General features: G+C 32.3%; 2 protein-coding genes across 4 annotated transcripts; one reads left to right on the top strand and one right to left on the bottom strand.

Moving 5' to 3' along the window:
- Window positions 1-5670: 5670 nt before the first annotated feature.
- On the bottom strand, window positions 5671-17545 carry LOC106709178 (glycoprotein-N-acetylgalactosamine 3-beta-galactosyltransferase 1). 3 transcript variants are annotated; one of them, XM_045680543.1, is made up of 8 exons: window positions 17380-17545; window positions 13367-13503; window positions 11111-11343; window positions 10843-10981; window positions 9473-9569; window positions 8346-8472; window positions 6747-6901; window positions 5671-6306 (listed from the first exon to the last, which is right to left on the bottom strand). In XM_045680543.1, the coding sequence occupies exons 1-8, from the start codon at window positions 17383-17385 to the stop codon at window positions 6136-6138; spliced, it is 1065 nt and encodes a 354-aa protein (XP_045536499.1). In that variant the 5' UTR covers window positions 17386-17545; the 3' UTR covers window positions 5671-6135. The 3 variants fall into 3 exon arrangements, with proteins under 3 accessions (XP_045536499.1, XP_045536497.1, XP_045536498.1); XM_045680541.1 differs by lacking the exon at window positions 17380-17545 and adding an exon at window positions 15405-15466; XM_045680542.1 differs by lacking the exon at window positions 17380-17545 and adding an exon at window positions 14659-14883.
- Window positions 17546-17984: 439 nt separating this feature from the next.
- On the top strand, window positions 17985-22067 carry LOC106709208. Its single transcript, XM_045680570.1, has 6 exons — window positions 17985-18299; window positions 18757-18985; window positions 19082-19321; window positions 20036-20374; window positions 20509-20640; window positions 21201-22067. Exons 1-6 carry the CDS (start codon window positions 18198-18200, stop codon window positions 21809-21811), a joined length of 1653 nt encoding a protein of 550 aa, XP_045536526.1. The 5' UTR covers window positions 17985-18197; the 3' UTR covers window positions 21812-22067.

The following is a 22067-nucleotide window of genomic DNA, read 5'->3' as shown; positions in this document are numbered from 1 at the left end:
TGTCGGTGATTCGAATGGTGAACGAACGAGTTAATGTGTTAGAGAATGTATAATGAAATTAATATAGTGAAACAATTGTCGCAACAATAAGTGTGAAATTGTATATTCAATTTACAAAGGTATGTGCAATTCGTGTCATCAAAAGATCATCTGTTAACTTGTTCTACCTATTTCTCTCAGCGCCAAAAGCAGGATGATTTTGATATGGTTAACTTTTAACGATTAACTTTAAATTTTCGAGAATTTAACGTTTAACGAAGTTAACTTTTCGATTAACTCTGCCCACCTGTGCTAATATGTTATCCATACAAATTTGTATACATTTTTGTATGTAAATTTAATTTAATTATAATTACAATATTCCGTTGTAAGCGACGTCACGCCGCCTTATTGTATATTTATAATGCAACTATTCCTTAATATATTCATAATTTGTTATGTTAAGTTATTTCTATTATTTAATTTAAATTGAAAATAAATATTTTCAAACAGCTATCACTTAGGGTTCTTCTTTCTTAGGTTCCATTAGGGAACTTTGGGATTTCCTTAGAAGCGAGCGTAACATCTTAAAGGCAACGTATCTATGGTTCATCTCGTATTGTAGATGTCTATGGACGTGGATGTACACCTCAATGTTCCCGCAGCTCGTTTGCTCCCTTATCTTATATAAAATCTTGGAATATGTTTAAATTTAAGTATAAGCTATAAAAAAGATCTTTACAAAGTAATTTCTATTATTTTTCTAAAGTTCTAGAAGAATTCACAGCTGTTTTTTTTTAATTAGAAATGTTAAATAATCAAATTATATTTTAAGATGCTTACTTTTCAAAGCATTGATAAGGAGACATTTTGAATACATTTTAGGAGACTATCATGTTATCATACACTCATAGTATATTTGGTGTAATAATTATTTAGCTAAAGATTAGGATTATATCTGTATTTAGTACTTAATTACGTTAGATATAATTATGTTAGTAAGTTAATTAAATTTTCATCTCTACTTACCCCTTTTTTTGGGCATGAGATGTGTCATAGTTTTGTATCAGTTGATGTCAGTCTTAAAGTAACGTATTTGTAATATTTTTTTCTTGTTTACAATTTGTAATATTAGGTCCTTACATATGAAATTGGCGTTTTTCGTACTGGCCAATTTAATCACGAATTTCTCCTCTTTGGTAAGGAATTCCAAATTCAAATTTGTACAGCTATAGACTCATGTATCTGTGGTTCGATGACCGTCATTCGTTTGTTTTTTTTCTTCTGTTTTTTTCTGTTTGCGTCACTCATTTTACAAAATGGAAAACTAAAAATATCGCATTATTTACGAGTACGAGTTCTACGGTGGCACTAGTGCTGCGGAAACGACTCGAAGGGTGAATGATGTGTATGGCGGTCGTGTTGCAAAAGAAAACACAGTTCGTTTTTGGTTCAACGTTTTCGTTCTGGAAATTTCGATCTGCAAAACAAGCCCCGTGGACGGCCTGAGACTCAAGTTGATAATGAAGAGTTGAAGGCTATTTTGGAAGCGGATCCATCGCAAACCACGTCCGAGTTAGCTGCAGGCTGCGATGTTAGTGATAAAACTGTTTTAATTCACTTGAAGCAAATTGGGAAGATTAAAAAGCTTGAAAGGTGGGTACCTCACGAATTGACTGAAGCAAACCGGCAAACGCGCGTCGACTGTTGCGTTACATTACTAAACCGGCACAATAATGAAGGTATTTTAAACCGAATCATTACCTGTGATGAAAAATGGGTTCTTTACGATAATCGGAAGCGCTCAGCGCAATGGTTGGATCCTGGCCAGCCAGCCAAATCCTGCCCCAAGCGAAAATTAACCCCAAAAAAGTTACTTGTAAGCGTTTGGTGGACTAGTGCCGGTATTGTTCATTACAGTTTTCTCAAATCTGGCCAGACTATTACGGCTGATGTCTATTGTCAGCAATTGCAAACCATGATGGAAAAGCTAGCGGCTAAACAACCTAGGCTGGTCAATCGCTCCACGCCACTGCTGCTTCACGACAACGCTAGACCACACACTGCGTAACAGACGGCTACTAAATTAGAAGAACTTCAATTGGAAAGTCTAAGACATCCTCCGTACTCCCCGGACCTTGCTTCAACAGATTACCATTTTTTTCGAAATTTGGATAACTTCTTGCAAGGGAAAAAATTCAACTCCGATGGGGCAGTCCAAATCGTCTTCAAAGATTTTATTGATTCCCGTCCGACTGGTTTTTTTAGTAAAGGGATCAATGAACTACCTATGAGATGGCAAAAGTGCATAGAAAATAATGGTTCATACTTTGATTAATTAAATATATTATATTAAAAAATATTCGACTTTTTTTCCTCCCATACAAAACGCCAATTTCATATGTAAGGACCTAATATAATTTACAAAATATAAAACTTACTTTCCTTAACATAGTAATAGAAGGTTTAAACGGATGTATTTTGTTTGTTTTTTTTTAATGCATACTTAATTTAGTACATGTTTAGTTATAGTTTGTATGTAGTTTTGATGTTTGTTTGTAAAATAATAAATAAAAATCAAGCATAAAATTGTTTCTTTGACCCAAAAAAAACCTATCTTAGTAATTATATGACAAAGTTCCAGCAACGAAGACTCACGATTACTCAGTGAGTGAATAATCTTACTACTATTATTATAAATGCGAATGTTTAAATTAATAAATAAATAACTGCTTTATTGTGACACTCATATACACAATTATGTGGAAGCCTTGGTTCCTGAACTAGGGCAAAGCCCTATGTTTCAGGAGCCAATCCCTTCCCCCTATCATTAAATTAATTTTAAATTTAGTGAAAAAAGAAAAGAAAACAATCATTTATAATTTTCAAAAAAACAAAAATTAAAAAAAAAGAAATTAAACTAATTTTTTTTTTACAATTCGATTTTTTTTTTAATTTATGGAAGGATGGATGTTTGTTATATATCTCCAGAACAGCTCAATGGATCTCTATAAAATATGGCACAGATGTAGAATATAGTCTCGAAGAAAACATATGATACTTATTGTTTTTTATAATTCCGCGCGAACGGAGTCGCGGGCGATAGCTAGTAATATTATAAATGAGAATGTTTAGATTTATGTATGTATGGATGGATGTATGTTAGAAGGTATCTCCCAGAAACATTAAATAGATCATACATAATGTAAAAGGTACTAATTTAGTTTTTTTACGCTGAATACACTCGCTATTATTATATTTATAGTGACATTTAGTTACAAGAAGAGGGTAAATAAATTGAAACAACTCAAATTTTGACATCACTTTTTTATTGCAATGCTTGAAAAAAAAAAAAACAATAAATTGAGCAAATAAAAAATAATGCGAGATTCAACTACACACAAACTTTACAATCAACGATATCTTGACTAAAATCATCAAAATATATAGAAATATAGTGAAAATTTCAAATCTTTCGTCACTTCCATACAATTTTGATTTTTTTAATCAATGATATGTTAAAAATATTTAATTATTTAAGAGCTTAGTATATTTTTTACTATATTCTAACAAAATGCAATAGAACTTAAAAAAAAATCTGTAAATTTAATAAATGAGCAAAATTATATAGGAAATAAGTGCTTTATAAAAGCGTTAAATTTAATAAGAACAGATCTAGCTTTTTGAGAAAAAATATCTATTTACAACAGTTAAAAGTTTTGCACTCAGAGTGTGACTACTTAAGTAAAGTATTAGTGTAGATTTTCTACACTTAATCTGAAAGCAGTAAAAAGCTTAACAATTCTTTCACGTACATATAAAAGTAAAAATTATTATTTAATGATTTTACAAAATTTCTACATAACTTCAATAATAAATTATTATTTTCTAGTAAAAGGAATGTTTAAAAATGTTCTAAGATTGCAATTTTAAAAAAAAGAACCAAAATAAAAATCACTTTAATTTATATTAGAATGTGGTTTTACTTTCAATTTTGTTCATTTATTTATTAAATTGTAATAAATTTATTATTGAGGTTAATTGTTTTATATTATTTGTATAAATATCTACGATATTAAATCTTTTTATTATTTTTACAAAGTTCTGTTAATATTGATGAAGAACACACGTTTACATGGGAAAATTTATTCTTGAAAGACAATAAATATACTTGTCACATGACTGACGTACACTTTCATAAAACTAAAACAGCCAGTGCACATCTCAGCGTCTAAGCAGATTATACTACTCCAACAAATATAAAATTAAATTATGCAAATTTAAAAAAAATTATCTAATTTTCAGATCCATTCATTAAAAAAAAAACTAAAATTAACTGTGAAATTTCGCTGCAAAATTACTTGTACTAAAACATATTGTCTCAGTTCTTTAGAAGATAATGTGAGGGACGACAAAATGTTGTTATACAAGTTTTTTTGACCATGGAAACAAAATTATAACTTGTGGTAACATAAAAATTGGAAACTTATATCTAAGCTTGTCTTTGGTAAGATGTCTAACTTAACGACTAGTTTGAGAATTAATAATTAAATGAAAATTATCGTTTTATTTAGGAACAAAGGTATTAAAAATTAATGAATTTATTCATAAGATTGAAGACTCAAAAAGTAAAATCAGGGAACCCGTAAATAATTCGAAATTTTCTTTGCAAATTGTTTGCCGAAACACGTGTACAAAAACATACTGATATCTGTTTTTTTTTTTTTAAGGAAAATCAGAGATTTTTTTATATGAACGAAAAAAGTTTTTAAGTTTTGAGTTAAACTGAACTAAAGTCCCAATAGATTGTAAAAAGAAGTTCCAAATAATTTCTCTCCGTATTTTATGAAAATATAATTTGTCCTAATACATTATTAAATAAAAAAAACATGATTTAAACTTATTTTAAATCAAGAAAAAATTATCTTTTATTTACAAAATAATGGAATATTTTAAATGCTGTTATTTAAAAATACAAACGCAACATATTGAGATAAAATATCCCATAGTTTTCCTTATCAAAGTATTTATTAAGTTTTTTTTATAAATAAAAAATAAATTATGCTTAAAGTATTTTTTCGGTAAATATTTTTGGTGAATAAAATAAGTATTAATATAATATAAATTCAGTAAAATAGTAAAATTTTGTTATTTGTTTTATATATTTTGATACACTGACGAAAAATATTGGATAAAGTTTTTTTTTAAAACCGAAAACCAAAATCGGATGTGATCGAGTTTTGCTGCCGACACAAAAAAAAAATTCAACATTTTCAAACAGAATTAGGCAAACTATTATATTTTTGGAACTGTTATTACGGTAATGTAAACCCACGGTTACCGATCATTTGTTCATGACATAAATGCAATAGTATCGGAATTTTATATAATGGAATGTAACTTTGAGAAAGTGTCCAATTTACATTATTTAACTGCCATATATTGCCATTTAAAGTTGTCTTTTACTTATAGTGTTGCAAGTTATATAAATCTTAAATTAAATTATAAATAAATACAATAAAATCTTCTTATAAATAATATTTTCTATCAGATCTAAATGCAAATATATTATGATACGATTTAAAATTAATATCTGAATGCGAACTCGAGTAACACAGTTAAATGGCAAGATTTCAATAATTCAACTTAAAAATAAACCTTGATTATTTTTTTTTAAATATAAATTTGTAAGAGTCACAGTGTACATATCAAGTCCGCACTTATCACATAAATAAAATCAGCTAATGGTAATTTCCACCACATCGTGTGGTCATCTCAGTTACCGAATACCACAATTACTGGGTATTACCAAAGTTACCGAGTGTCATCACAGTTACTAGGTGTAACCAGTGTTACCGAGTGTTACCACAGTTACTGGATGTTACGAGAGTTACCGGATGTCATTACAGTTACTAGGTGTTACCAGAATTAGCGAGTATTACCACAGTTATTGAGAGTCGGCACAGTTATCAAGGAACACCACAGTTACTGAGAGTCGGCACAGTTACCGAGTGTTACCACAGTTACTGGGCGTTACCAGTATTACCGAGTATTACCACAGTTACTGAGAGTCACCACAGTCATTGGGTGTAACCAGAGTTACCGAGTGTTACCACAGTTACTGAGAGTCGGCACAATTACCTAATGTTACCACAGTTACTGAGTATCAAGGGTAGTTGTATCATTGCGCAGTATCCGCGGCAGTTCGCCGGCGCCCAGTCGTATGCCGTACGGTCTTAAGTGATATATCAAATAGTCCAATACGTACATCTCTTCAGGGTTCACGTAATGGAATGACACCGCGTGGTCTGAACAACAATCTAGACCCTGGAAATTAAACAAATCAGTTTTTACCTTCAAGAATTTCTATAAAATTACTTCTAATTAGAAATATTCTCTAATACTAAATAATTATATTAATTGATGATATAATTTGGTCCTTCGAGTCGAATTTAAAGCGAAATTTGCTTTACATGTAAAAAAAAAAACTTGAGAGGTGTCAAGGGACACCCGGATGACTTTCAATTAATTAGTGAAGGAACCAATGTTTATTTTATGAATAAAAAACTTAGGTCTTCACAAGAAGTATATTTTATTTCTATGAATTTTCGTTATATATTGTCACGTCGTTGCCATGGTGAAGTAGCGCTCATTCGTCTATAGCAAAAAGTGTCGTGACAACTTATCGTAAGAATTTTTTCCGTCTAGCCAACTTTCACAACGCGCGATAAGGAACTTCGTTCCAATAAAATATTAAAGAGTCATACCTCATCCGATGGATAGTATATATATTGCCAGTACCAGAAGTTCTTGTCCTTGTTGGGGAAGAGATGATGTTTGGGTACAAATGGGAAGAAGCGGCCGCGGCGCTGAGAGTCGCGGGAGTCCATCGCCTTCACACCGATGTGCTCCAGGCAAATGCCTGCAGATGATAAAATTAACAACTTTCAGAACTACTGTATTGTCTAAACAAAAACAGATTGATATCTAATAATAATAATAATAATAAGACATTTAATCCGTTCAAAGACATTACAACACTTATAATACAATTAAAACATTAAAAGAAAATAAAACCTAAAGATCACTAATATAATTAAAACTAAGGACACGAAAAGTAATGTACATAAAAAAAAAACTAAAAATAATAATAAACAAATTATAACTAAGCGTTGCAATGCAGAACAGATAGGGCCTTTGCTCAGCTGTATGTTTCTTTGCCATGGGGCAGAAACACTGATATTCTGCAAAAGCCTTGAACTCCGCAGCACGTCAGTTACAGCAGGTGATAAAATAAGTGAAGTATAAATATTCCTTTACAATTTAAAGAGCAGTCTAATGTTTTTAGGATAAATTCCGAGACCAACCTATAATCATGATAGTATGTACATCTGCTAATACTGCTAAATAAAATAATAATAATAAAAAAATAATAATAATAATATAGTAACGTAAATAAAAAAAAAAAAAAAAAAATGTATTTCCATTTATCATAATAAAAATTGGAAGCAAAAAAAAAATAAAAAAAGAGATTCGATGGAGGTTCTACAATAAGTACTCGTAATTTAGTTATCCGCATTTTAATTAATAAGTTATTGTTATTTACTTTTTTGTATCTCCATGAGAAAGCATTTAAATTTATTTTTAAAAGTTAATTTTGTTTGCGCGCTCTTGACTGGCGGCGGAATGTTATTCCAGCACCGGCTAGCAGCGTAGCGGAAACTACCTCGGAACGCCGTAGATTTATCTCTATCGCCGTAGATGTATCTCGTTGAAGAAATAAAGATTAGAACACAATTTGGGGGCTACAAAGGTTTTTTAACTATTCTGAAATAGAGGCATTTTAGTCCTCTTTCCCTTCCCACTCTTTTCTTATTAGGAAAGGATGAGAGGGGGAAGTGGATTTGGCGGAAAAGGGGACGCATAAGAAGGAGAAATATCTTCTTTCTGTGCGTCCCCTTCTCCGTTGATTAAAAGTAGGCAACGCATCTGCATTTACGGTTGTCTATGGGCAACGGTCGCTTCGCTATTTCGGCGAATTCAGGTAGCTATTAGCTCATTTGCCACCTTATGATGTAAAAAAAGATTTGTTTGGACTATTTATTCATACATCTATATATATATAAAATTGGAGTGCCCGTATAACGTAAAACCAATATGTTAAAATTTTTGTCTGTCTTTATGTCTGTTTACAAGGCTGCGTTTGCTCCGGGTAATTTCCGGTAAGAACGGCTGGATAGATATTGACAAGACTTTGAGGGGAAGGTAGCTGATGTACGCGGGCATATTATAGTCGTGAGCTAATATTAAATAACTTGGTTGAAAATGTCTCTGTATTGTGTATGACAGGGTAGTGTGTCAGTTACCCATCTCAGCGTCCTCAGCGCCGTGGTCGGAGGGCTTGCAAAGATGAGGAGAGGGCAACCCGCGTCTCACGAACCGTTCCAGCGCTCCGCGACTCAATACGTACCCCGCACCGCCACTCATATACCCCTGTTATACAATTACTTACTAATTAAATCCTTTTTCCACTTAGCGATTACCGACTATTGCTTTTTCTATGGTAGTCGTAGCTTAGCACTAAATACAGTGAAACTTGATTAAGTGGGACCTGGATAAGTGAGAAACCTCCATAACTGGAACTCATGCTGAGGTCCCAACACTTTGGCACTGAATTACCTCTGTTAGTGGGACGAGGTAAACCTCTATATCTGGGATTTGTTCTTTTGATTTATCATCATAGTTACCTCTATAACTGAGACACCGAGTAAATTTTATATGCATAAACCTCTGTAACTGAGATAACATTGTTTGTTTACCTCATTCTTATTCTACCCACAAATTCCACACGTAATTCCAAGTACAAATTTTGAACGTTATTTTATTTAATGATCGCACCTGTATAACTGAAATAACCTGTATTCTCACATCTATTAATGGAACCCTCTGTAAATGAGACAGATATTTATTTATACCTATATATCTGAGACACTGGGTAAGTGAAATACCTCTATAAGTGAAACGACATTGCAGGTTCCTTGATGTCTCACTTAACCAGGTTTCACTGTACTACATACATAGCAGTCGCATGGCTAATCACGTTAGTGGAAAAGAGGTTTAAAGGTAGTTGTTTATTATTGTCTAGACATTGTTAGGCTTCCAATCTTTGTCAATTACTGGTATCATCATCAGCTCACTATACGTCCCCACTGAAGCGCTCGGAGCCTACCCTAAGTTAGGAGTAACTAGGCCATAGTCAACCATAGCCCAGTGCGAGTTGACTTCACACATATTTCTTCTCAGATATGTGCAGCACCACGATGTTTTCTGAGCCACCAATGCTCTTCTTAGGTATAGAGGTTGTCATATATCTTGGCGGCTCGGATCTTCGTGCAAGTCGTTAAGGGACATAGAGAAGACGGCCTTGAGCCGCTAATATATTTGAAAAGAAGTATACAAGGATGTAAAGCTGTAATCTTTTAGTGTGACTAACCTGAGTTGTGAACGGTTTGAAGCGACATCCAAAGTACATAGGGTCGTTGGTGTCATAGTCTGCGAGCATGTAGCGCAGATTCTCTACCACTACGTACCTAAATAACATAAATAATGTTTTATGGTAATATTAATTGTGGTATGGTAACTATTGGTAGAATTAAATTGGGGACATTTTTAATAATTTTAGTATTTTTTTTACATTCCACGTACCAGTAAAAATGTTATAAATAAGAATGTTTAGAAGGAATAATTTGTTGCAAGGTATTTCTAGAACGACTGCCTGGATCTTGATGAAATTTGGCACAGATGTAGAACATAGTCTGGGAGAACACATAGACTACTAAGTTTTTTTTTTTTTATTCAACGCGGACGGAGTCGCGGACGGAGACGGAGTGTCGTGAGCGACAATTAGTTTTTTTAATAACTTTATCATTGTTGAAATATGACATATACATTTAAAATCGTATATGTTCATTACATAAATAAAATTTTCTTTTGCTAATAAAAAAAACTTTGTATCTCTTTTGTTATTGATCACTCTTTAATACATAATGCAGTGCGCAGACGCACATCTCGAGGTAACATTATTCTTGTACAATTCGTTATCGATGTATTTCTCAGCATCAGATAAGAAAACAATGGTGTTTATCGATCAGGGCCGAGACGAAACTGTTATATTTGTAATGCTAACGATGTCTTTTGTTAATAACCAAATAATATTATCATACAAAATACGCTGAGTACAAGGTTATAGTGTTTTTGTGGGTTTTCACTACAAAAACATATATGTATATATTACTTCTTATCCTTTAGAAAAAAATATTAGCTGTCGCCCCCAACTATATCCGTGCGGAATTAAAAAAAACTTAATAAGTAGACTATGTGTTCTTACAGACTATGTTCTATATCAGTGCCAAATTTCATCAAGATCCTATTAGCCGTTCTGGAGATATTTTCTAATAAACATCCATCCATCTAAACTTTCATATCTATATATATAAAAGAAAGTCGTGTTAGTTACACCATTTATAAATCAAGAACGGCTGAATCGATTTGACTGAAAATTGGTGGGCAGGTAGCTTAGAACCAGGAAACGGACATAGGATAATTTTTACCCCGTTTTCTATTTTTTATTCCGCGCGGACGGAGTCGCGGGTAAAAGCTAGTTTATAATATTAGTGAGATTTTTCTTCCTTTTTCTCATCTTTTTAAAAATGTAACCGTAATTCTGAAAATTCATTTACTTTTGCTTGCATATGAAGGTATGTTATGAGAAGTTATTTAATTTCATATTCTTGTAGGGGTATTTCTTGAGTCACGATAAAGGTCACCTCACATTAACCAAGTCACTTCATCCATACAACTTACGTATCATCATCAGCCTTAAGGAACCAATCTGCATCTCTCCGATGGTGTTCGTACACGTATCTGAAGGCGGCTTTGGTTTTAGCCCACAGATGGTCACGACCCTCCTCCACAGGCAACTTCACAGCTGGCAGCGAACTGTCTGACATTACAAAATGAACCTTGTCGTCAAAACAATAAAGATAATTTTCTATATTACTAGTTATTGCCTCTATTACTAGTCGTTAAAGTAATAAAAAAAAGATGTTTTTCTCTCCTTTACTTCAATTACCTTCTACCGTGCTCATAAAAAGAAGTTTGTTACACCGCTTTCCCCACGTGGCTTTAACATGTGCGGCCTTCTTCTCATGGTTACTAGGCTGCGTCATCACCCAGCACAGCACGCGTACTCGCCGCGACAACTCCTCAGCGATCGACCTGTCCTCATCTCTATGCACTGGTTCCTCGCTACCGTGCTCTATTACACTAGGTAAGGGATGCTTGTCAAGATCTCGCGCTGCGTCTCTGTAAATATATTTCAGGTTTTAGACCCTTTTTTACTGAGCCGTGCGACTGCTACTCGAAAGTAGTGGTCGAAAGTGGCACATAAATCTCTCATTAAACCAGCAGTCGTGCAGTCGCGTTAATGGAAAGAGGATTTTAAAATTACCGCTCATTATAGTGACCGATGTCTACCCAAACGCAGTTACAACGGAACTAAAACGTTGGGCGTTTCGTTTTGGTTAGTTTTATCTCTCTCACTCGCTCAATCAGTTTTACGTGAATACGGTGGGTCTAATGAGCGATTATCTTTATATTCCCGTTCGGTTAAACTTGTTAATAGCACATAAACGATTTATTTTTATGTATAGAAAATTATACTTGCGATACTAAAGTATTAAATCATACCATGAAAAATATTAAAAAGTAATAAAATCGGTTATTTACATAAACCAAAAGAAAGCCATTAAATATAATACAAATAAAACAATAGCATGCATTTATTTATTTAACAGCAATTTTTCAACAACCATTCTAATAAGATCTAGGCTTGTGCTAGGCTAGTAATAGTTCACGACAATAGTCGAATGTCAGGAGTCCACAATCTCTTGGTCGTATGTTCGTATCCTTAACCACCATGCTACTGGTGTCTAATATCAAAATACTCTGACGATAGTATTTAAAACTTAATATTATACATTATGTAGTAGTAGGTCTTGTCCATAAAAAAAATATTTTTATTTAAAAAAATGTACATTCAAATATGAATAAGCGAGAGTCCAAGTGATATCTACATTTTGTCTTAATAGGCTTTATAGACCGATTTTCTTGCTTATGGAGGTGGGACGGATCGGGACCGGACAATGACTCTCGCTAATAAAGGTTTCTCGGTTATTCAGGTGCGACTGTATATTACAATAGCATTCGTATCAACAAAAGTAAACGGTAATTACTGTTAATTTATAGCAATTATGTGAGCAAATGGTTCATTATGATTATTTAGTCATGGACTAAAATGAACTAAATAACAAAAATATAAAACTTTAAGGTCATACTTTTTTTCTATTTCTAAAACGTTAATTTTTTAAAAATTTAAAAATCTTTTTAAAAGTCGAAAAACGACACGAGAAAAACAAACGAGCGGCGGGAACACCAAAGTGATCATCGACGCCTATGGACATCCGCAACACTAGGAGAACTGCAGATGCGTTGCCGCCCTTTAAGAAAGATATGCGCTCGCTTCTTGAAGGACCCTCTATTTATGCTATATTGCGTTGATTAATCTAGTTTATTAAGTCTGAATAAGTTTTAAATATCGGAAACTAATGTATTTCGGCAACGGATGTGTAATAAAGTTTTCCTGACAATTCAATGTTAAAATGTAAACTTGATATGTAAACTAAACTATGTATTGCGATAACATACCAAATAATCCTGTTCTTATCGTTAAAAATACATAATAATTGAAATAAATTTAACCAACATTTTTATATAAACGATTTATTTTTTAAACAACTTAAATTAGAGACCCTTTACATACCTACATATACCCCTATTTACTTAACTAACATAGAAAACGGCTAAAACACTCACGTTTCGAGCCCATCAGGGGCCCTTCATGAGAGTGAGTGGGACTGGTATTATTTCGCGGACGCGGCCCGCGTCGATGGGCTAAAAACTAGTCGGTGCCGACACCGGACAAATGTACGTGAGTGTTTTAGCCCTTTTCTATATTAGTTAATGTTAATGTCTCACGAAAGTTGGAATATTTACTTAACAGTGATTGAAAACTATTTTTTTTTAATAATAAAGTGACCGGTAGATCACCAGTCAAATGACTTAATGGGTTGAGTGGTCTAAGTCTAGCAGCGGAACAATGGTTGATATGATAAACGTTCAGTAATAGTTGAAAAAATAATACCAAATAACACATGATACCATTTGTAATCAAAAAAACTTAATATTTACACACAATCAAATTAACACCAAAAGCTGAGTTTGATGAACGTGCGTGCAAAAGCCATGCAAATACACGTATCCATATTACCTGTTCGTTGGGGTGTACCAAGCGACCTCTCTCGTGAATCCAGAAGAGGTTAGCAGTATGTACGCGAAACTAAACCCAGCAGAGATCCCAATCACCAATGTTAGCACAAACCGCCGACCCATCACCCGGCCCTCCGCCTGCACATATGCGGACATCGCACTTTACAGACTTTAAAACTTCCACTGGTGTAACTAATAACTCTTAAAACTTTTACTGGTGTACAGATCTTTAAACTTCAGTCGTGAAACGTCCACTTGTGTTAAAACTTTCAATACTGAAAATATTAACTACTAATACTTCCACTGGTGGAATCTTTTTAATTTTTATAGTTTCGACTATTGTTAATACAAGTCTTTAACCACAGGTGAAAATACAGCTCTTTAAAATTCCACTGGAAACTTCAACTGGAGTAACTATATCTTCGTGAAACTTTTTAAATAAAAATAAATAAATTTAAATGGGATTACACGTGCGACGTGCTCTCATCGGTAATTCGTAACACAATGCGTTCACGTTTTGGTGCCGCCGATGGATGCGATTTTTGAAGCACAAATGTTTTGATCTACCAAAGGTTCTTTTTAAATAATAAACAACTCTTTATTCGTCTCATTAGCTACGCATTGTACGCTCATTACAGTTAAAACCGTTTAATGTATTTTAAATAGAGCTATTATCAGTATATACCTACTAATTATATACATATATACGTTATATGCAATTTCAGAATTATCGCTATTTAACATACAAACACTTTTCTTATCTTTTTCACGCTTCACTAGCTTTGTAAAATTTTTTTTGGTCATGTACGATTAGAATTTTGTTTTATTTTTTGTGTCTGAACACATTATGCAACATGTTCCATTTTTATTTAGGATTACATTTAATTAAATGGATTTATTTAAAAAAAATTATAGCACATCGAAATTTTATTCTTACTAAAGAAAAAATTATTCGTAACGTTACTTTAGACAGATATCGGAATGTGTAAAAAACGATTCATTTTATCACTAAAAATTTAAAAACTAGCTTTTACCCGCGACTCCGTCCGCGCGGAATAAAAAAATGCACACAAGATAACAAAGTTCCTATGTCCGTCTCCTAGTTCTAAGCTACCTCCCCATCAATTTTCAGCTAAATCAGTTCGACCGATCTTGATGTTATAAATAGTGTAACTAACACGACTTTCTTTTATATATATAGATTTAAAAGTTAAGTTTAAGTTTTAAATTTAAGTTAAAAAAAAACGCACAAATATAATAATTTTCTATAGTAAGTAAGTTTTTAACACTTACTAAGTATCCAGTCCGCATTGTGACAGTTAGCAGAACAGCCTCCGATATCGAAATGATGCCCAACTGATGTAATATGCGTTTGTTTGTATTTTTTATGTTTGTTGATGTATCAACGCGCCTTGCATTCGTTGTAGTCAAATTTCAAATGTTAGTGACGTCACTTAGGATATGACGTTACTATTTACGAAGAGGAATCTTTGATTCCGAGATTTTTTCATATTCAGGTATGTTGGCAACATTTATCGTTTGTTTAAGTATTCTATTGAAAACTCTTGTGCTAAAGAGTTTTTACAAAATTTGCATTTAAAAAAAAAATCTTACTAATAATACAAATACGAATGGATGGATGGATGTTTCTTAGAAGATATCTCCAGAACAGCTGCATGTATCTCGCCGAAATTTGGCTACTACATAATTAATTTTTTTTTTAATTCCGCGCGGACGGAGTCGCGGACGACAACTAGTTAGGTAAAGTAGAAGTAAAGACTTCAATTATTCATGGACATTCTTATTTGAAACGCATTGTACCAATGTTTAAGATAATGTAGGCATAGTCAATTTCAATCTTGAGCTATCATTGTTTTCAATTTAACTTACATCACTATCTGTCCAATTTAGGTGCGTTTTATTGAAGACCTAGAAGTGTTGCCAATTTATTCGACGCATGCAATTACTAACACATTCGGAGCAATAAAACTGCGGCCTGATATTTCAATTTGTTATAAACAATTGAAAGAAATACGTACGTTATATTCGTCAACATTTTCCTCTTTAACTAACATAACTTAAACTCGACTGCAAAGATAATCTGAACGCAACGACTAAATAAATCGGAGATAATTAAAAATTAACTTTTTATGGCTAATAAAATTGAAACCTTGGATACTCACAATTAAATTTTAAATCTAAACGCAGCAAAAATAACAACGCTTAGTAAGGAATACATAGAAATATTTTTTTGCGCCTATAAAATGTATGTGTACGGTACATAACAATACAAATGGTTGTTAAATTATTTTATCAATATAACTAACAATCAGAAAACTGTGCAAATTGGCTTAAACAATATTTCATAAAATGTTTTATTTGTGGGAGGACATTCTTGAACAATTTTTTTTTTATATCAAAAGGTGGCAAACGAGCAAACGGCCACCTGAATTCGCCGAAATAGCAAAGCTACATGCCCATAGACATCCGCAAATGAAGATGCATTGCCTACCTTTAATCAACGGAGAAGGGGATGCAAAGAAAGAGGATATTTTCCCTTCCTATGTATCCTCACTTCCACGAAATCTACTACCCCTTCTCATCCTTTCCTAATAAGAAAAGGGTGGGATGGGAAAGAAGACTAAAATTAGGCCTTTTACTTTTATATATTTGTTTATAACATATAGTGTATTTAAAGTCCAAAATTAAATGTAATAAATGTTTATCAACGACGTTTTATACTGCTTAAAAATTATTATTGTTTAATTTTAAATTCCTCAACTATTTTTAATCTGTAAGCAAAACACTTGAGAAATATTTATAGTCCTTTAAGAACATTTTTATGTTTACAAACACTATTGAGTCGATTTTTCTGTATAGTTAATTATTATTATTGAATATTAATATTATATTAGTTAATTTTAACAAAATTAAGAGATGTAGCAGATTTGTAACTTACTGCAAGCTTTATCAAAATATACTTGACCCATTATCTGAGGTCAAACTATAGTTCCAGCACATATTTAAGTGTTGCCTGATTTATTGGTATTGTAATAAATATTATGCATGTTACTGGCTAACAATGTTCATTAGCTTTAAAAAAAAATTATACAATTGCCCTTGAACACAATAATGTTTATTGGAAATGTGGTTGTTGATATGTGCCAACTTAGTAAACACTTATTCACTCTACTATTGAAGAAAGTACCATTTAAAGGGAAATATTTATGCTTGCTATTTGTTTCATCCCTTTGCTATATGTACAATGAAAATCCTTCTACCTTTTACCATAAATATAAGTCCATAATGCATCATAAAACAAAACTTTACATCACTTATAAGATTTATTAATAGACTAGTTTTCGCCCCCAACTTCATCCGCTATATGTTCTTCCTTTCAATGTCCTACATTTACGCCAAATTTCAGCAAGATCTGTTGTGTCATTCTGAACTCCCTTAACTACCGTTTGATATGTGAATTCTCAATTGTTCCTGCTTCACTATTTAAAATGCTCAATAGAGAAGCAGAGATTAAATTAAAGATTCTATTGTTACTTTATTATATTTCTTATGTTTAATATTAATTAAGACTTCAACCACATATTAAACTTTGGGTAGGTTTTAACTACAACTTTAAATATTAGTCACAATATACTAGTCTACAGGTCTATATAAAATATAATTTATCTTATTTGAATAATTCATTTTACCCATTTAATCCCACAACCATTAACAACATAGTGGACAGTTATCAACATAGTTAACAAGAGAGTTATCGCAAAAAGGAAATAGGCACAGGAAGCAAAAAGTGATCCGTATAAAATCGTTCAGGACTGCCACTTCAATTAAATTTGTAGGATATATCTAAATTGAAATAATTGCTATTTAACATCAATTGGAATAAATATTTTTATAAAGCAGACTATATTCCAATTTAAAATTGCAAATTCCTTTTTTTGTTAAATAGAAATAAATGGCAGTCCTAAGTGGATATTTAGAAATTAAATTACTTACAGTCATCTTCGTTGATTAGTTAATACCTTATTTATGAAAGGTTAATATCATGTTTTATATCGTGTTTTATTATTGTTAACATTACAAGAGATATGGATACTGTGTAACAACATTTAAAGCAACATTACAATAATTTCAAAACACTGTACTTTGCGTTTTCATTATAAAAAAATGTTGCCAGAACTTATTCGAACTGCTAAACTGCTCATTGAAGTTTATTAATATTAAATATTACTAATATTCTACCAATGGCAATAAAATAAAAATAAAATTTCAATGCGATGAAATACCTTTTTCCACCCCTTGAAATTATTATTTTAAATTTGTGTGCGAAAAGTGCATTTGGTTTCAAATAGAAACAGAGAAGGAGAAGAAATGAATAGAGAAAGAATAGAAATGGATATTTTAAAAATGTTTAAAAATATTTACAAGGCCTAATAAATAATCGAAAATGTGAGTTTGATCGTAATTTTTTATTTTAAAGCAATATTTATCCAGTATTACCAGTATGCACAAACATATTTTGACGATGATTCATCGCAGACTTTTTGTTTTGTATAGTACAACATTACATAATCTGTCAATTTTTTTCAAACAGCAGACAGCAGCCATATTTTTATTGCCATATTGTTGTTTTGTTGCTGATTGCGGTTTAGAACAGTGGTCGTGGGATTTTAAACAAATTTTTAAATTTATATTTGATTTATATGTCCTATGAATTTTATTAGTATTCTACAATGTATTGAAGGTTTTCCTTTTCGATATGACTGAAAGTTACTTATTCAGACGTTAAATACACTACTTCATTTGCCTTAGCGATGTCAAGATATTTATTTTATTTCGTTTTTATATGTTATATGCAATATGTTATGGGATACAGCCAATTATGCGATAACAAAACAAGGAGTTGCACAACTCAGGTGAGTTTTATCCATATATAATTAGTGAAGATCATCCCTTTATTGATTTATTGACTGGTCAACCTTGACGACGCAATAAGACAGTTGTAAATGCTTTTCCTAAAAGGCTCATTAATATAAGGGTAGCAATTATCAATGCTACATAATATGATATATATATTCAATCGAGAAATGTCGAAAAGCACGACTGCATAGTTAATGTGGACGAGGTCAAAGAAGAATACCGGGACCCTGACATTACAGGATAAAGTTAAGTTTGTTTAAGTTTGACGGCAGTAATAGCAAGTGTATATGGATATTTTCCTGTTTATTATCAAATCTCAAATACACATCATATGTCTAATTTTTTTAAGAAGATTATTAATTAATTTAGTTTTAGTCATAAACTTGGTCTGATCTAATGAGTCCTAAACTAATATTTTTTTTCGAAACTTACATTTAAATATATATTTTTTAGATTTTGGGCCATGATTATACAGAAGACTCATGCCAGTTAGAATACTTCAAACCTGATAGTCCGGCCTGTAGAGCCATGGACTTTGCTCCGATATCACCCAATGATCACATTGGCGGTGTCAGTTTGAAGCCTTATAGTCTTCAGTACGATCATGTTACCCCATTGGGAACAGTTTACACGGTCAACCATACTGTTCTTAACATAACATTCAGTAATATCAAATGGAAAAGTAAGTATGCATATGTTTACTCATTTATAAAAGACTTATTCTACTTTAGTTACTCATATCAAAATTGATATCTCAAAAATGGCAATTTTATTTCAGCGATGAAATTTCGGTTTCAATTCTCGAAGCAGAAGAATTCAGACAATCATTGCAGAAATATTGTGATATCGAACAATGTGACTATAAATGATCAATCTATGTTCTACTACGATTGTTATTGGCCAATCTCTGATGGCAACCCGAATGGACAAAGTCACATTCTGGATTTTGAGGCCACTGACGATGTTGTCGTGAACCGAGGGCAATATTACTTTAATATACCAACACCGCAGATGTTAAGTAAGTGGATATATACATCTAGAAATGTAAAAGAAATTTGTGTTATTTTCACTATTCATAATTCAATGACTGAATTGATTTAACTAACAATTGGTGGCGTGGTAGCTTAGAACCAGGAGACAAACATAGGATACTTTTTAACCCATTTCTGTGAGATGTGGCATAACGTTTTTTTGTTAATGCCACGCAGAGTCGCAGGCAAAAGCTAGTTTCTTACACTTTTTTCTGGATCTTTTAAAGATGTTCAAAAAACATTAAAACGATGGAAAACTTATTGGGATTAAAAGTACCGTACATATGTAATGTAGAACACTAAAACTAACTGTTAACTACTAAAGATCTTTTTATTAATTTCTAAATGTTTTAAATTGATTTGATGATTATTTTCATTGATTATTCTGATTTGATGATTTTAGAGATAAACATTTTACTGATATTATAAATACAAATGTTTGGATGGATGGATTTTTAAAGGTATCTCAGGAACTGTTCGATGGATCTTGATGAAATTTGACACAGATGTAGAACATAGTCTGGAAGAACACATTGGCTACTTATTAAGTTTTTTAACTCCGCGAGGGTGGAGTCGCGGGCGACAGCTAGTATATAATGTAGGGAAATTTTAAGCCCATTCTTATTAGAAACACTCTGTACTTCCAATGCAAGTACAAAAAATACTAAGATTGAAGAATGATTACATAACTCTCGTTTCAGGTCCAACAGCGACAATCAATGAATGGAAACCATTTATCTATATAGAAATATTGACGGACAAAATGAAATTACATGTTGTACCGCCGCCGTCACATTTAAAAGTTACCGCATACGAAATAGCGGTGTTCAGAGAATGTGATAAAGAAACATTATGTACAGCTGATGATTTAGTTGCAAATAAAACAATAAAATTGAAGAATAACTTACAAGAAGTTACATACGAGACAAGCATGTTAAAGAAATCTGGTTCATATTATTATGTAGTTACAGTCATTCATGATGCATGTAATAGTCAAACTGGTGATTGTCAATACATGGAGAGTCCAAGGATAAGGATCAGTGAGTAATTTTAGTTTTTCACTTTATCTAGGTTTTTTTGTTGAATTTTGTAGAATATTGTCAACAGTAACTTCGTTTTATATACATAGCCTTATGAAATTACATTTAAATATAAAATATAATTGCTTGTACAGCTAACGAAGTGCAGCCGTTGAGCATCTGTATAGCGAGCATCACCGCACTCATAGTGGCGACTCTGTTTGCGTATTACATCGCGTTACGAGTCATGCGCCGCTACTGCTGCACAGAATACAAGGCACCGCCAGGTACATATGTCTTTTTGTACTTCCTTTTCCCTTCCCACCATTATCTTATAAAAGATAAGAAGGGATAAAGATGGTTAAATTGTCAGAGGAGAGAATATTTCTCTATTTTCATCAGAATTCTATGTCCATTTAGGTTGTGGTGAAGTTAACTTTATAAATTTTAAAAATTATGTTAATATATACAATAAAATTTATAGTTTTCAATATGTCTATCAAAGCCTATCAAATCTGCTAAATAAAAGTATGGACCAATAAGTCTATCTGAACCAGTGGCATTAATCAAACTAAATTATGACACCCCACTAGCCCTCCCCCCCTTGTTAACATAAAAACATTTCAATTAAATTCCCAAATAGAGGCTTTTAAGTGTGCCAACTGGGTACAGATTATTTCGAAAGTGTCTCGTTGATGGGGGAACCTCGAGTAAAAAAAATTACGAGTTCCTTTTTGTAGCTGTCATGTCATTTTTTTCTTTTATGTCATTCGGACCGAACAACTGCGATAGTAGCGCCCTTCACCGGTTCAGATATCCTAGTATGACTATATAATCTTTGTTCCAGCTTACGAACTACCATCACCACCGAAAATATTAGTTGTATACTCACCAGTGAATAGATTGCATGCGGAATGTGTTGCATCATTTATTACATACTTGCGCTGTGAATACGGATTCGAACTTATGTACGAAGGGGATATATCCAGTACATCACACGCTGATCCATTCATATGGGCGAGTGAATCCTTCCGCATTGCTACTCATATCATGTATATAGTCGGACCAGCTGAAGAAACAAATTTATACAACAATATTTATGATAAACCGATCATAACAGCACATAGAGATGTTGATAATATAGTGCTTGCGATGATAAAAGCAAATCGAAATGTGAAATCTCAGAAAGATATTATAAATATATTCTTTGAACATTCCAATGGACAATTGCCTATTGAAACGAGACATGACAAAGCTTTCTTCCTGTTAAAGGATTGGCAGAAACTTATATCTTATCTGTCACAGAATATGTTACCAAAGAAACAGATTATGAGAACGGAAAAAGGGAAATGTTTTATTGAAGATTTATCGAGGGCTAAGAAATTGCTGAGTATTAAACAAGATGATGTTGTTATAAGATGTGAGAAAAATTGGAACGAGAAAAAGGTCTTATTGTAATTTCTATTAATTTGAAGATAAAGTTTTCTGGTGTAAGTAAATGTTTAAATTAATTTTTAATTGTTGTTTGAACATAATTGTGCCAGAGGTCAATTTTAATAGAAGACAATTTTCAATATATTAATGTTGTTAATCAAGTATTAAAATTGTTATGTACAATGTGTTTCAAGTATCAATGTGCATGAATCCGTGTCATAATGTGACGTCATAGCTTTCAAATAAAAAAAATTATCTCGTTTCTTAACTACTATCTCAT

This window comes from Papilio machaon, chromosome 13 (genome assembly GCF_912999745.1).
Source record: "Papilio machaon chromosome 13, ilPapMach1.1, whole genome shotgun sequence".
Lineage (NCBI taxonomy): Eukaryota > Metazoa > Arthropoda > Insecta > Lepidoptera > Papilionidae > Papilio > Papilio machaon.
Note: the sequence above shows the minus strand (reverse complement) of the source record. Positions and strands in the feature narration are given on the sequence as shown.